The 15,781-nt window shown below is 50.8% G+C and overlaps 1 protein-coding gene across 4 annotated transcripts in view; it reads right to left on the bottom strand.

Annotated features, from left to right (window-relative positions):
- FERMT3 (FERM domain containing kindlin 3) overlaps window positions 1-15,781 on the bottom strand; it is a 22,171-nt gene extending 6,390 nt beyond the window's left edge. Inside the window, exons 1-6 of one of the 4 annotated variants that reach the window (XM_084760696.1) lie at window positions 15,576-15,781; window positions 14,886-15,152; window positions 11,167-11,400; window positions 10,878-10,997; window positions 10,617-10,785; window positions 10,413-10,515 (exon numbers count right to left, since the gene is read on the bottom strand). In XM_084760696.1, the coding sequence (XP_084616822.1) occupies window positions 10,413-10,515; window positions 10,617-10,785; window positions 10,878-10,997; window positions 11,167-11,400; window positions 14,886-15,045 (786 nt within the window). In that variant the 5' untranslated portion in view covers window positions 15,046-15,152; window positions 15,576-15,781. Of the gene's footprint in view, window positions 1-10,412; window positions 10,516-10,616; window positions 10,786-10,877; window positions 10,998-11,064; window positions 11,084-11,166; window positions 11,401-14,885; window positions 15,153-15,575 lie in introns of those variants that run through there. The other 3 variants (XM_084760695.1, XM_084760694.1, XM_084760697.1) reach the window with 3 other exon arrangements.

Genomic DNA, 15,781 nt, shown 5'->3' with positions numbered 1-15,781 from the left:
TTTTTGAGACAGTCTCATTATGTGGCTCTGGTTGTCCTGGAACTCACTATATAGATCAGGCTGGCCTTAAACCTCACAGAGATTTGCCTGTCTGTCCCAAATTCTGGGATTAAAGGCTCACCATACCCTGTGGTGCTGCACTTCTTTAATCCCAGCACTCAAACTCAGAAGGCAGAGGTAGGAGGATTTCTACATAGCAAGTTACAAACTAAATAGGACTACACAGTGAGGTCCTGTTTCAAGGAAAGGAAAAAAAGAGTTGTGTGGTAGTGGCACATGCCTTTAATCCCAGAATTTGGGAGGCAGAGACAGGTGGACCTCTGTGAGTTTGAGGCCAGCTTCGTCTACAAATCAGGGTCCAGGACAGCCAGTGCTACACAGAGTAACCCTGTCTTGAAAAACAGAGAAAGGAGGGGCAGAGAAATATGTATTGGGTAGGGAGGTATTAGTTACCTAGAGATGGCAGAGATGGCTTAAAGTACAGGGGAGAACAGTAGTTAAGCAAAGGAGCTCTTAAAAGGCCAGGACCCGCCCCCACAAATATTGAAAAAATAGTTTAACCCCACTAAGATACATATAAATTATTGGTACTACTGTTGTTGCTGCTGCTTGTTAATTTGAGGTGAGGTTGGTGTTGCCCAAGCTTGGCTTGAACTCATCATGGAGCTGAGGCAGCCTTGACCTGTCCACCTTCCTGCTTCAGCTTCCCAGTTTACTGGGATTACATCACCACGCTTAGTTTTTCTCCCCTGCTCTGGAAGTGGTGGTATTGTGCTGGGTACTGTGTGGAGGAGCTGGGTTAAGATAAACTGTGCCCCATGGGAGAGAGCCAACTCCTGACACTATTAACAATAATACTCTGCTATGCTTGCAGAAAGGAGCCAGCAGAGCTGTCCTCTGAGAGGCTCCACCCAGCAGTGGTTCAAAACAGATGCTGAGACTCATAGCCAAACAGTGGGGGATGCATAGGGAGTCTTATAGAAAAGAGGGGAGGAAAGAGAGAAGGACCTGGAGGAGGCTGGAGAGATGGCTCAGATGTTAAGGGTACTGACTATTCTTCCAGAGGTCCTGAGTTCAATTCCCAGCAACCACATGGTGGCTCACAGCCATCTATAATGTGATCTAGTGCCCTCTTCTGGTATGCGGGCAGAGCAATGTATACATAATAATAAATATTAAATATTTTAGAAAAAGAAAGAAAGAAAAGGACCTGGAGGTGGCAGGAGCTCCACAAGCAGACCAACAGAACCAATTAGGCGGGGCCCAGAGGGCCTTGCTGGGACTGAAGGGCCAACCGAGGAGCATGCATGGGCTCGGCCTAGGCCCCTACAGAGATGCAGCAATGAGCAGCTCAGGCTTCATGTGGGTCCCCTAATAAGGGGAGCAGGGGCTGTCTCTGACATGGGCTCTGTTGTCTGCTTTTTGGACACTCCCCCCTGGCAGGACAGCCTTGTCAGGCTACAGGGGAAGAGGACACACACAGTCCTGGTGTGACTTGAGTAGCTGGGGTGGGTAGGAAGGAAACCTCCCCTCTTCTGAGGAATAGGGGAAGGGAATGGGGAGGGAGGCTGGGACTGGGAGGGAGGGAGGGATGGGGCTATGACCAGGATGTAAAGTGAATTTAAAAAAAAAAAGAAAGAAAGAAAAGAAATGAAAAGAAAAAAAAAAAAAGATGACTTGTACAAGCCAGGCATGGTAGGTGGCACACGCCTATAGTCCCAGGATTTGGGAGACAGAGACAAGTGAATTGCTGTGAGTTCCAGGCCAGCTTGGTCTACAAAGAGAGTTCCAGAACAACCAGGGCTATTACACAGAGAGATGCCATCTTGAAAAACCAAAAGAAAAAAAAAAAGAAAAAGAAAGAAAGAAAGCCCTGGCGGACCCCCAAAGCAAGTCACGGTACGTGGGGAGAGTCCAGGTCAACCTCTCTTATCACTATGTACAGTTAACTTTGGAGATAGGTAAAACTCAGTGGTAGAGGAGCCCAGCCCTGCAGGCCCTGGGTTCAACCTATGACACCATATATGTCCCTTATCAGCTCCAAAGAAATGTGACCATGAAAGGAAACACGAACACAGCTATTCTGGGTTCTGCTAAGAACAGTGTTTATGTTACTATTTGTGGTCATAGCCATGTTGTTTTCAGCAAACACTATAAACACCACTAGATTAGTAAGACTCTGGGAAATGTGTATGCTGGGGGGGTGGGGGGCAGAGGGAGAGGAGGGGAAGAGGGCAGGACAGCCAAGCCTTCATCTTTCTGACAACCACCAGCTGTGTGTAAAACTGCAAGATCATGGACTAGGGGCCTGGGCTCAGGAGTACATGCAGAAATTTCAGCTGTTCAGAAGACTGAGGCAGGAGTAACAAAGTGAGGCTCCACTGAAGGCAGGAGGGGAGGGAGGGAAAGAAGGAGAAAGATGGGGAGAGAGAAGTTCTTTATACAGAAGTTAAGTTGTAGGCTGGATGCAGCTGAATGGCAGAGACCTTGCTTAGCATATATGGGCTCTGGGTTACAGCCCCAGCGCACACAAAAAAGTAAAGGTCGTACATGTCGCCGGGCGGTGGTGACACACGCCTTTAATCCCAGCACTTGGGAGGCAGAGGCAAGTGGATCTTTGTGTGTTTGAGGGCAGCCTGGCCTACAAAGCGAGTCCAGGACAGCCAAGGCTACACAGAAAAACCCTGTCTCGGGGGAAAAAAAAGTGTACCTGTCTGTCGTGTACAGCACCTGGGAGGCTAAGGCTGGAGGATTGCTTCTAGTTCAAGGCCAACCTGGGCTATAATATGTGAGTTCCAGGGCAGTAGGCTCTGTAGAAACCCTGTGGCTGCTCTCCCAAAGGACCCAGGTTTAGTTCCCAGCACCTACATGGTGGCTCACAACTGTTTTAACTCCAGTCTTAGGAGGCCCTTCACCCACTTCTGGGCTCTGCAGGCAACAGGTACACACATGGTGCACAGACATACACACAGGAAAATACACATTAATAAATAAACACACCTGTAATCTTAGCACTCCAGGAGGCAGAGGCAAGTGGATCTCTCTGAGTTCAAGGCTAGCCTGGTCTACAAAGTGAGTTCAGGACAGCCAAGGCTACACAGAGAAACCCTGTCTCAAAAGCACAAACAAATAAATAAGTAAATAAATAAAAAATGGGCATGGTAGCACATGCGTTTAATCACAGCACATAGGAGATAGAGGCAGGTGGATCTGTGAGCTCAAGGCCAGTTTGATCTATATAATAAATTCCAGGACAGCCAAGGTTACACAGTGAGATACTGTCTGAAAACAAAATAAAATCCAAGAAAACAAAGCTGGATGTGGACCATGTTTGTAATCTCAACACTTCTGAGGCAGAGGCAGGAGAAACAGAAATGCACTCCAGCCTCCGCTGAGAGTGAGTCTGGAGAGGCCAGGAGGTGGTGGTAAATGCCTCCCAGCAGAGGCAGGCAGATCTCTGTGAGTTCGAGGCCAGCCTGGTCTACAGAGTGAGTTCCAGGACAGCCAGGGCTACATAGAGAAACCCTGTCTCAAAAAAAACAAAACAAAATTCTGACACGTGTGATGGTTTGAATAAGAACGGCGCCATTGGGCTGGAGAGATGGCTCAGAGGTTAAGAGTGCTGACTGCTCTTCTGTAGGTCCTGAGTTCAATTCCCAGCAACCATATGGTGGCTCACAACCATCTATAACGTGATCTGATGCCGTCTTCTGGCCTGCAGGTGTACATGCAGGCAGAGCACTCTATACTTAATAATAAATAAGTAAATCTTAAAAAAAAAAAAAAAGAGTAGTGCCATCTGCACAGCTCTGTTTCTCCAGCCCCATGCCTGCCTGCTGCCTGCTGCCTCCCTGGCTGCTGCCTCCCTGCCTCCCTGCCTCCCTGCCTGCTGCCTCCCTGCCTGCCTGCCTCCCTGCCTGCCTGCCTGCTGCCTCCCTGCCTCCCTGCCTGCCTGCCTGCCTGCCTGCCTGCCGCCTCCCTGCCTGCTGCCTCCCTGCCTGCTGCCTCCCTGCCTGCTGCCTCCCTGCCTCCCTGCCTCCCTGCCTGCTGCCTCCCTGCCTCCCTGCCTCCTGCCTGCCTGCTGCCTCCCTGCCTCCCTGCCTGCTACCTCCCTGCCTGCTGCCTCCCTGTCTGCCTGCTGCCTCCCTGCCTCCCTGCCTGCTGCCTCCCTGCCTCCCTGCCTCCCTGCCTGCTGCCTCCCTACCACCATGATGATAATGGACTAACCCTCTGAAACTGTACTCAAGGGCCCAATTAAACAATTTATTTTATAAGAGTTGTCTTGGTCATGGTGTCTCTTCATAGCAATAGAACAGTGATACCCTGCTTCAAAAAGTAAGAACAAAACACTTAAAAAAACAAACAAACAAACATAAGGGTGCGGGAAAATGGCCGAGTGGTTCAGAACACTGACTGTAGCCAGGCAATAGTGGGGCAGGACTTTAATCCTAGCAGAGGCAGGCAGATCTCTAAGTGCTAGGTCAGTCTGGTCTACAAAGTGAGTCTAGCACAGCCAGGGCTACACAGAGAAACTCTGTCTGGAAAAAACAAACCAAGGCAGGGCATGGTGAGGCACACCTTTAATCCCAGCACTCAGGAGACAGAAGCAGGCAGATCTTTGTGAGTTCAAGGCCAGCCTGATCTACAAAAGTGAGTCTAGGATAGCCAAGGCTGCAGAGGAACCCTGTTGGCTCAATTTTCTTTTAACAATTATATTTTATTATGAACTTATTAACAGAGCGTACCTCACTTACAACCCGACTAACCCAAACAATAGGAAAAGGAGATTAAAGAACGCAATAATGAAACCTTGAGGGTATTAGTTTCAAGGAACGATTCTCCTGGCATAGTCAGCAGGATCTCAGCAAACCCACAATTCAACCAAGGTCGCTGCTGGAACCTGGAACAGCAGCCGAGGCCCAGAGCCTCAGCAGGAGCCCAAAGCCTTGAAGCTTTCCCTGGAGGTGTCCTCTCTAGGAGCGGCTCTTGAACTGCAGGGATGAACAGCCAAAACAATCCTCTCTCTCAAGCCTCTTATTTTTGGCGTGTGTGTGACATATATATCTCCTCTTAGAGTCTCTACTAGGATGTTTTCAGTTGGCAATATCCAAGCTCCCCCATGAAGTGGTTCTACTTCTAAGGGGATAAACATCCTGCTCTCTTATTAGTCTGTTCCCAGAGATCAACACAAAAACATGTTTATCTCTCCTACAAAACCCTGTCTCAAAAAAACAAAACAAAACAAAACAAAAAAACAGAACCAAACCAAACCAACCAACAAGCAAAACCCAACAACAAAACAAAAAAGAGCACTGACTGCTCTTCTAAAGAACCCACCCAGGTTCAATTCCCAGCACCCACATGGCATTTCACAAAAATCTGTGACTCCAGCTCCAGGGAAACTGACACCCTCAACCGACATACATGTAGGCAAAACACCAACGCACATGAAATAAAAATAACAAATAAATGAAAGTAAACACTGTAATAAAAACCTACATTATTCAACTCCAGCTTTCCCAGAGAATAAGGAGGGGTAAGGAGGAGGGGGGCAGAGGTGGCTTTGCTGCTGATGCTGAGAACCTGCAGGGATGGAGGTAATGTAGTCGCATGGGCTGAGAGCAAAGTGCACAGAGCCTGCTCTCCCAGAGGGGGCAGGTGTGGTGGAGAAGCAGGGGCACCAAGTCACTGAGAGGCAGTAGAGCTGGGGAAGGAGCAGAAAGGACAGTGACAGCAGGCAGAGTCCACAGGAGTTGGGAGGAACCGGAGTCTCAGGGCAGGGGGCCCTGGGGATGCTGCCCCAGTCAGAGTCTCTACTAGGGCTGCAGCTGTGGGGGTGGGGGAGTTTACTGAGGTTAGTATGAACTCCAGAGGGGTCAGACCGGTTTCCCAGGACCTTCACTCCATGCCCAAACAAGGACTCTTTTTTTCTTTTTCTGTTTGCAGTGCTGGGGCTTCCCCCAGGGTCTGGCACCTGCTAGGCGGGTACTCAACCTCTGGGCTACATCTCCACTCTGTAATCAAGACCTTGTCATACTGTGCTGTTCAGTGGTGTCAAACTGACTATACTAGGAGCACCCAGGAGATGGGCCTCTGGGCATGTGTGTGGGAATGATTTTATGTTAATTGATGTGGGAAGACCCACCCACTGTGTGTGTGTGTGGAGAGAGAGAGAGAGAGAGAGAGAGAGAGAGAGAGAGAGAGAGAGAGAGAGCGCTGAGCACTAACAGGCACTCCTTCACTGTCTTCTACTTCCCAACTGTGAGCTGCTTCAAGCACTTCCCCTGACTTCCATGTCTTAATGAACTGCACCTTGAGCTGTGAGCTAAAATAAACCCTCCCTCTTTTCAAAGTATTTTATCTTGAGCTAAAATGAACCCTCCTTTTTTTTGAGTTGCTTTTATCAAAGTATTTTATCTCAGCAATGGGAACAAAACCAAGAAAGATAATTTTAAAACTATTTAAAGAACTATTTTACAAGTGACCATAATCTCAGCACTCAGAAGGCAGAGTCAGGAAGGCTTCCCTTAAGGGACAAAGTGATATTTTTTTTTCTTGGAGACAGGGTTTCTCTGTGTAGCCTTGGCTGTCCCGGACTCAGGCTTTGTAGACCAGGCTGGCCTTGAACTCACAGGACTCGCCTTCCTCCGCCTCCCGCGTGCTGGGATTGCAGGCGTGCGCCACCGAACCACACTCAAATAAATAAACATGGGTTTTGGAAGTAGCTCAATGGGTTAAGCCTGCAGCCACACACACCTGATGCCCAGGTCGGATACCCATAACCCACATGGAAAAGCTAAATGTGGGCCCAATGTGTTTCTCTCCCCGCCCCAGACAGGATTTCTCTCTGTTATCTTGGCTGTCCTGGACTCACTTTGTAGGCGTGCGCCACCACACCTGCCTGTAGACCTAATCTGTAACACCAGTACTCCCATAGGCAGATGGGACACAGAGACAAGAGAATGGCCTGGATGCCTGAGGGCCAGCAAGCCTGGATTACCCAGTGTAGCCATAGAAACAACAAAAGAGACCTTGCTTCAGCTAGGTGGAAGGTGAGAACTGACTCGCAGGAGCTCTCCTTTGGCCCCTGCATACTTGTTTCTGCATGTACACACCAGCGCTTAAACACAGGCATTCACACGCATGCATGCACACACGCACAAATAAGTAAATTTAAAATAAGCACATAATTTAAAAAATTTAAATATATTCCTTTCTAAAGAAATACCAAGGGGGCTGGAGAGATGGCTCAGAGGTTAAGAACACTGTCTATTCTTCCAGAAGTCCTGAGTTCAATTCCCAGCAACTACATGGTGGCTCACAACCATCTATAATGAGATCTGGTGCCCTCTTCTAGTCTGATGGCTCACATGCCGGCAGAGCACTGTATAAATAATAAATAAATAAATAAATATTAGAAAGAAAGAAAGAAATACCAAGAGTTGGATGTGGTGGCACACACTTTAATCCCAGGAGGCAGAGGCAAGTGGATCACTGTGAATTCGAGGCCAGCCTGGTCTACAAAGGGAATCTGGCTATACAAAGAAACCTTGTCGTGAGAAACCAAAAAGAAAAAAAAAAGAAACACCAAGACCCTGAGAGGATGAACTACTGTGACTCGTCTCTCAGACACGGGGCTGGGGAGGTGCCCAGAGTGAGAGCAGCACTGGCTGCTTTTCACAGCAGCAGGGCTCAGCCCCAGCACCCACATGGCAGCTCACAACTGTCTGCAACTCCAGTTCCAGAAAATCCAATACCCTTGTCTGGATTCCATGTGCATTAGGCACATCCATGGTAATAGACATATATGCAGGCAAAACACTAAGACACATAAAATAAAAATTAATCTTCTTTTTTTCTTTTAGTTTTTCTAGACAGGGTTTCTCTGTGTAGCCTTGGCTGTCCTGGACTCACTCTGTAGACCAGGCTGGCCTGGGACTCATAGCAATCCACCTGCCTCTGCCTCCTGAGTGCTGGGATTAAAGGTGTGCGCCACCACTGCCTGGCTGTAAAAATGAATTTTAGAAAATACTTAATATACCTATTACCCTGGTTTGACTACTATGCATTTTATTACATGTACTGAATTACTACAATTTACTCCATAAAGATTTACTGATGAAATAACTGAGTTAATAAAACATTCAATTTATTAAAAAGACCATCAAGATAGTTCAGTGGGTGAAGGCACTTACTGCCAAGCCTGACAACCTGAGTTTGATCCCTGAGCCTCACACGGTAGAAGGAGAGAACCGACATTTGCAGGTTGTCCCTTGACCTCTGCACATCTCTCTCTCTTCCCTCCCTCCCTCCCTCTCTCTCTCTCTCTCTCTCACACATATACATACACACAGATAAGTAAATATGATTTTTGTTTGTTTGTTGTTTTTTGAGACAGGGTTTCTCTGTGTAGCCTTGGCTGTCCTGGACTCACTTTGTAGACCAGGCTGTCCTGGGACTCAGCGATCCACCTGCCTCTGCCTCCTGAGTACTGGAATTAAAGGCAGGCACCACCATGCCCGGCCAATAAATATTATTTTTAAAAAGAATGGCCTGGGGAGACGTCTCAGTTGTAGAATATTTACTGTGCAAGCAAAAGGACAGAGTTCAGATCCACCCCCCAGCCTATGACCCCAGCACTCAAGGCAGAGACAGGCAGAACCTCGGGCCTTCTTAGCCAGCCAGGCCAGCTGAATCCATGAGCGCTGGGTTCTGTGAAAGGCAATGATACAGGAACCTGACAATGACCTCTGGCCTCACGTGCACACGTGGATAGTTGAGGAGAGGAGAAACAGAAGCCAAAGAGCCTGGCTACGCCTGCAGGGAGAGGAACCCTGAGCCGGAAGCATGGAAGCTGCGAGGAGAAAGAGAATTCCAGAGGAAGGGGCGTTGGCTCTGGCCACAGCACAAATGATTGGTAAGCTTCAGGCTTTAATCCTAGCCACTGGAGGGACTGAGGCGGAGAGACCGAAAACTCAAGGCCGGGCAGGGCTACAGAGTGAGTTCAAGGCCAGGCTCCGCAGCTGAGATAACTCAGCAAGATCCTACCTCAAAATTAAGTTTTTACAAAGGGGTGGGGGCTGGAGAGATGGCTCATCAATTCAGAGCACCCAGGTTCAGTTTCCAGCACTTAACATGGTAGCTCACAACCCTCTGTAGCTTCAGTTTCAGGGGATCTGACGCCCTCTTCTGGTCTCTTGTCAGTACCAGGCACACATGGTACGCAGACATACATTCAGAGAAAACATCCTGGGCTGGAGAGATGGCTCAGTGGCTAAGAGCACTGATTGCTCCTCCAGAGGTCCTGAGTTCAATTCCCAGCAACCACATGGTGGCTCACAACCATATATAATGTGATCTGATGCCCTCCTCTGGTCTGCAGATGTACATGCAGGCAGAGCACTGTATACATAATAATAAAACAATAAATCTTTTTTTAAAAATCCTTACACAAAGTAATAATAAATTAATTTCAAAGGAGCTGAGCATGGTGGTGCACGCATTTAATCCCAGCGCTTGGGAGGCAGAAGCAAGCAGATCTCTGAGAGTTCAAGGCCAGCCTGGCCTACAAGGCAAGTCCAGGACAGCCAGGGCTTTGTGTGTAACAGAGAAGCCCTATCTTGAAAAACGAACAAAAAAAGATAATAATAATAATAATAATAATAATAATAATAATAATAATAATAATAATAACAACAACAACAACAATAATAATAATTTTAGTAGTTGAGCACTTGCCTAGCATATAGGAAACCCTAGGGTTCAATCATTGTTACCGAAAAAAAAAAAACTAAAAAACCAAACCAAACCAAAATGTGTAGGCGGGACGCAACCATGGGCCAGGCTGCAGTGTCGGGGTTGCGGGGGTGATTGGAGCAGGTGTTCTTTTGTATGTGGATGTGGGTAGAAGGCACCAGGGCAGTTTGGCTGAGAACAAAGTATTGAGGGATTCTGTGGACATCCTGAAACCAAGCGCTCTCTAGACCACCCTGTGTGTGTTTGCAAGGAAGGGCCACAGTAGAGAGAGGAGCCTGTGGGGCCCTGGGCAGCTTGTGGAGGCAGAAGCATAGTGTGCAATGTTGCAGAGGAGAAACTAGACGGAGAGGCCTAGGAACAGGCACACAGGCCTCCCCTCAAAGTTCCTTCCCTGCCTGCCAGGCCCTGTAGGCTCAGGGAGCCTCCTTCTCCACACCAAAGACCATGGCACCCACCTCTTCCGTAAAAGCCCAGCAGGCAGATCCTAAGGAAAGCAACACTGAGACTCGTCTCTATTTGCCTTGGCATTGGAAGTCTTGCAGGGCATTGGGAAGATCAGCACACAGAGGCACAGATGAACATACAGCCAGACAAACTGACCCCTACAGTGGCTAACCTCCCAGAGCTAGACGCTCTTGTCCCAGAGCCTGGCTCACCTTGGGATCCAGGTCAAAGAAGCTGTAGTACTTAAATCTAAGCCAGAGCACGTCCCCAGCCTTGACACCTTGCTGCATGAGGCACCTTGATGAGTCCAGCCACCTGGGTATGGCAGAGGCAGAGTCAGGGTACAAAGAGGAAGAACCCAGAAGCAGGAGGCAAGCTAGAGCCTGGGTATGGTGACCTGGGAGTGGTCCACGTACCTGCTGTGGAGCTGGGTCTTGTCAGGCAGGGAGCTGGGCCTAGGCAGGCGCTGGAGCAAGAGAGGATCAGGTGGTGGCTGCGGCCGGCTCAGCATACGGTAACAAGCCTCCGTCTGGGCACTGTCTGAGAAGTGTGCTGGCATGCCTCGGAATAAGGTGGGTGCCACACCTGCAGGGCGGGTGCGATTCAATTGGGCCTGGCCTCACAGCCTTCCCTCACTCTGTTCTGACCCTAACCCTGGGCCAGCCGTGCTCACTCACCCCCAGCTAGGACGACCTTGGTCAGGTCATGCACCTCTTCTTCAGGCTCCTTCTCCTTTTTCTTCTTCTCCTTCTTTTCGGGAGCACGCAGCAGAGATAGCTCTTCCGGGTGCCTGATACCTGACAGGAGCAAGGCCTCAGCACCCAGGGTCGGCTAGGTCACCTCCCTACCTTCCTATCTACGCACCTGGCGGAGGTCACAGCCCTTTGGGAGGCTGAGGAACAGGCTCTGGCAAGAAGAAGGTTATGTGGCTGGGTCTGGGAAAGAGAAGGGGACCCAGCTACTCACTGAGGAGGCGGCAGATGGCGGCCACAGTCTGGAAGAGAGGCTTGGAGAAACTGGCACGCAGACGCAGCACACGGCGGTTGGGCAGCCGCAGGATGACAGGTCGGTGCTGCGGCCCAAAGAAGAGGCGGGCATCTGCCAGGATCCCATACTTGTCCAGTGTCCAGTGTGTCTGCAGCAGCCACTGTCTCTTCTGCTCCCACCAGATGGCATGGTCAGACCAGTCCTGCTTGCGATCTGTGAGGACCCGAGGTGTCCGTTGGCCTTCAGAGGCCCTGCCAAGCCATCTTCACTTCTGTCCCAGTACTGATGCCGCAGGTGGGCCAGGTTGGGTTTGCTCCAGAGCAGCTGTTTGCTAGCTGACTCCGGCTGGTCCTTTTGGGCTCAGGAGTTAGGGCCCTGAATATGGCTACCCCCAAATCACTGACCTCACTGCACACACTACTGAGTTTACTCTTTACAGCTCCATGTATCTCCTGGGATGCTTGACTCAGTGCCCTTTCTCTATAGCCCTGGCTGTCTGCTGGGACTCGCTCTGTAGACCAGGCTGGCCTGGAACTCACAGAGATCCACCTGCATCTGCCTCTCCTGTTCCGAGATTAAAAGCGTGCGTCGCCACACCCAGCAACGGTGATGCCTGGTATCTACTAGTTACTCCCTTGGTCGAGGTGTTTAGCTCTCCAGCTTCAGTTTCTAGTAGGCTACACAATCACCCGCACTCATGGCTGCTAACTAATGCCTTCTACATGCAAAGCGTTGTGCAATTTTGATACTTAAGCGTCCAGTTAGAAACATGAAGGTGAGCCAGGCGTGGTGGCGCACGCCTTTAATCCAGCACTCGGGAGGCAGAGGTAGGTGGATCGCTGTGAGTTTCAGGCCAGCCTGGTCTACAGAGAGTCCAGATCAGAGAGGGCTACACAGAGAAACCCTGTCTTGAAAACCAAAAAAAAAAAAAAAAAAAAAAGAAAAGAAAAGAAAAAAGAAAGAAGAAACATGAAGGTGTCACTTGTCATTTAGCCAGAAACTAGGGTCATAACAATCGATGACACAGGAGGATGTCTCATCCTGCCCCTGAGAAGTATGAGTACAGAAACACACGGGCCAGAAAGCTACTCTGAGCACTCACACAGCCTCCTGGAATTTGCCAGACCCAGGTTCTTGGCTGCTAGGTTCTTGTTTAGCTCTGTTTTCGGACTTGATTTAGACTGGCTGTGTAGCTGGGGACAAGCTTGATGCACTGGCTCTTCTGCCTCCAGCTCCCAAATGCTGGGATTACAGGTACACGGCTACTTGATCTGTTGCTGAGGATCCAACCCAGGCCTTTGTGTGTTCCAGGCAAGCCTTCCATCTGCTAAGTTTCTAGGCCATTCTCTGGATCTCCCACTGATTTTTTTATTCCTGCCCCTGTCCTGACTCATGCCAGCCCCTGACGTGCCTCTCCCATACCTCCTCCACCTAGCTCCTCATGACTCGGAGCTCCCTTCCTGAAGCCTCCACTTCCTCTCACTGTCTCTCTTTTTTCCCCCTCTCTGTGTAGAGCTGGCTGTACTGGAACTCACTCTGTAGACCAGGCTGGCCTTGAACTCACAGAGATTTGCTTGCCTCTGCCTCCCAAGTGCTGGGAACCACCACCTGACATGCTCTTAACCTTTTGCTGTTAGTTTTATTTTTCATTTTTATTTTTTTAAGGATTTATTTATTTTATGTGAGTGCTCTGCCTGCATTACCCCTGCAGGCAGGCCAGAAGAGGGCACCAGATCACATTGTGGGTGGTTGTGAGCCACCATGTGGTTGCTGGGAATTGAACTCAGGACCTCTGGAAGAGCAGACAGTGCTTTTAACCGCTGAGCCATCTCTCCAGTCCCTTTAGCTGTTAGTTTTAAAACTTGCTATATGGGCTGTGTGTTCACTAGGGCTGCGACTGGCCGTGGCTTTGTTCTCCACAGGGGTGTAGTCGGGAACCTCTCCCTCCCCTCAGCAGTGCCCTCTTCGGGGTGGGGGTGGGATTGAGGAGGGTCTCCTGTTTTATGGCTTCTGCGGGGATCTGCATGGCATAGACCTCTCTACTCGAAGGGCCATGCTCACTGCTTCCTTCATTCCAGACTCCTGTTCACCTGGCCCCGTTGCCAGTGCTGGAACACTAAATGCAGTGAGCCTAGCCCCACCTTCCAAGTGTTGTGCTAACTAACGCCCACTGTGGCTGGGCAGAGGCGCCCCTCTTCCTCAGGTCATCCAACCCCCGAGGACTCTTCTGGAGACTCCAGCGCCATGCTTTCAGTTCTTCTAAAAGCTTCTAGTTCCACTTTGAGTTAATCTTTTCTCTGCCCTCCCTGTCTGGACTCTGGAGCCCTCATCTCTCCTCAAAAGGAATGGATGGCCTGCTTGAGTCTCCCTGGCTGCAGTCTGCCTCCCCTGAGGACAAAGTGTTTTGCAAAGGTCTGTCTTAGCACCACCCCACCCTTTGTTTCCAAGGGGAGCACCTGCGTCCCACAGGGCCTTCCGAGGCTGGCAGGGCACCACCTGGGCTCCCTTCTCGTTTTGTCACAAACCAGGAGCCTCTACTGTCCAGACGCCCTAACTCGGAGCCTCCTCACATCCTTGGCATCGGTGCTAGGTCTTCCCTAATGTAGAGGCCTCTCTGAATCTGTTCTTCCTACTGTCACGTCCCCCAAGGAAGCTCTCACCATTGGGCACAGGCATGCCGGAAGGTTGGCCTCATCACTGACAGGCAGTGGAGGGGTGAGGATAGCGCCCCTAAGGCCGGGGACTGAAGTGACTTGACCCGAAGAGCCCAGGAGTGGTGAGGAGGTGAGGTCTAACTGGCTCTGTGTCAGCCCTCGTGGGGCTTATGCTGTGCCCTGGGACCCACCAACCTCTCAAGGCCAGGTCAAGTCTCCAGCTCTGTCTGACATTTAGTTTCTGAGGGACCAACACTCTGTTCCCCACTTCTGCTTTCACAGCCTCTTTGGGCCCTGCTTCAGGCAGTCCCCTTCCCCGCCTCAGCCCTGTTACTTGCTGTGTTAGGGCTCGTCCTGCCCAGTCCCGCTGGCTCCTGTCTCGGACTATACACAGAGGGTTGGCTGAGTCTGGACAGCTTGCCTTCCCCCTGTCCCTACCCCAGAGGCCTAGGACCCAAGCTCATGGTAGGATGCTGTCTGGCTCAGGCTATCAGGAGCTCGTGGTGGGATGGCTTCCGGCTTTGCCTATCAGGAGCTTTCCTGCCGCCCTCCCAGGAAGTGATAGCTCTCGTTCTCTGCTAGGAAGGTTGATGAGAAGCCCCCATGGGGCCTTCTGGGTGGCTCTGGGTGACTGATATCGCCCCAGCCTACTCTGCCGTAACTTCCTGTGGGGGCAGGGCCTTTCACCCACTGTCACCAGCCTGCCAAGTTGTTTGCTGGGGAGGAAGTTTAAGAGAGTGGGCCCCCAGGTCCCTAGGAACCTCCTAGCCATTCTTCAGACCTCAGGAACATAAGTGAGGCCTCAGCACAGGCAATGTGTACAGGGGACCAGGCTCTGTCTGTCCCATGGAGACTGGATAGAACCACAAGGAGTTGGAGGAAGTGTGGAGGGAGGGGAAGTTGAAGAAATATCTTCCTTGGAACCAAACAATTAAGCTGTTGCCTGAGTCACTATGACAGGGCAGAGATGGCCCACAAGTGCCAGGACAGCTGTTATGACTGCCCCTGTGCCAAACTGGATATGTGGGGGTCACGGGGACTCACTGATCTCCTCCACGGTCTTCAGAAGCACCCCACCAATGTGCGACTCTCCTGTGACTCGGAGGGTGACAGACTGGGCCTCAGGGTCCTCCTCGCCCACAAACACCCGCAGCTCCCAGGAAGAGTCGATGTAGTCCCCAGAGGCTGTTTTCATTCCCGCCATGGCTGTGGCAGCGTCTGCTGAGGCAAGGTGAGCAGACACTGGGTCCGGGTGGGCTGCCCAGAAGCCAGCAGAAGCCCCGCGGTACCTCAGGGAGGTGGGTGGGCTGCCTACAAGCAAGCAGGAGCCCCATGGTACCTCAGGGAGGTGTGTGGGCTGCCTACAAGCAAGCAGGAACCCCATGGTACCTCAGGGAGGTGTGCGGGCCTTAAGGGGCATACAGAGAGCTACTGTGATCACCCAACCTAAGACAGTTTCACTATCCTAAGTGGAGACCACGTTATCCAGCCAACTCAGATCTCACAGGTAGGAACATCAAGGCCCAATAAAGACTCATTCAAGAGCTCCCTGCTAGACACTGGAACAACTCAACTCTCCTCACAGCTCCTCCAAGCCCACCTATCCCAAAAAACAAGTCCTGACCCACGGCTCCTGACCAGCCCTCTAGCTCAAACAAGCCTCTTTAAGTGTGGCTGCTGATCACAGAATGGCTGGGCAGGGGACAAAGGAGTTCTTCTGGGACCTGCACTTACCTAGCCTGCAAGGGGCTGCAGCTGCAGGTGGCAATGGAGCACCTGCTATCCCTGGTCTGGGGTTGCTGTCGCCTGCTGAATCGTTCCTTTCAGAAGTCAGCCTGTGGTGGCCTTATCACGAAAGTAGTTTCTAGTCCTTCCCCAGGGCGGGCTGCTGCTGGGTTCAGGAAGCACACTGCCAGCACGCAGAGGGCGCTCCACAGGGC

The sequence above is a fragment of the Acomys minous genome, assembly GCF_964271855.1.
Source record: "Acomys minous genome assembly, chromosome: 2".
Taxonomy (NCBI): Eukaryota; Metazoa; Chordata; class Mammalia; order Rodentia; family Muridae; genus Acomys; species Acomys minous.
This window is presented reverse-complemented; position numbering and strand designations above follow the sequence as displayed.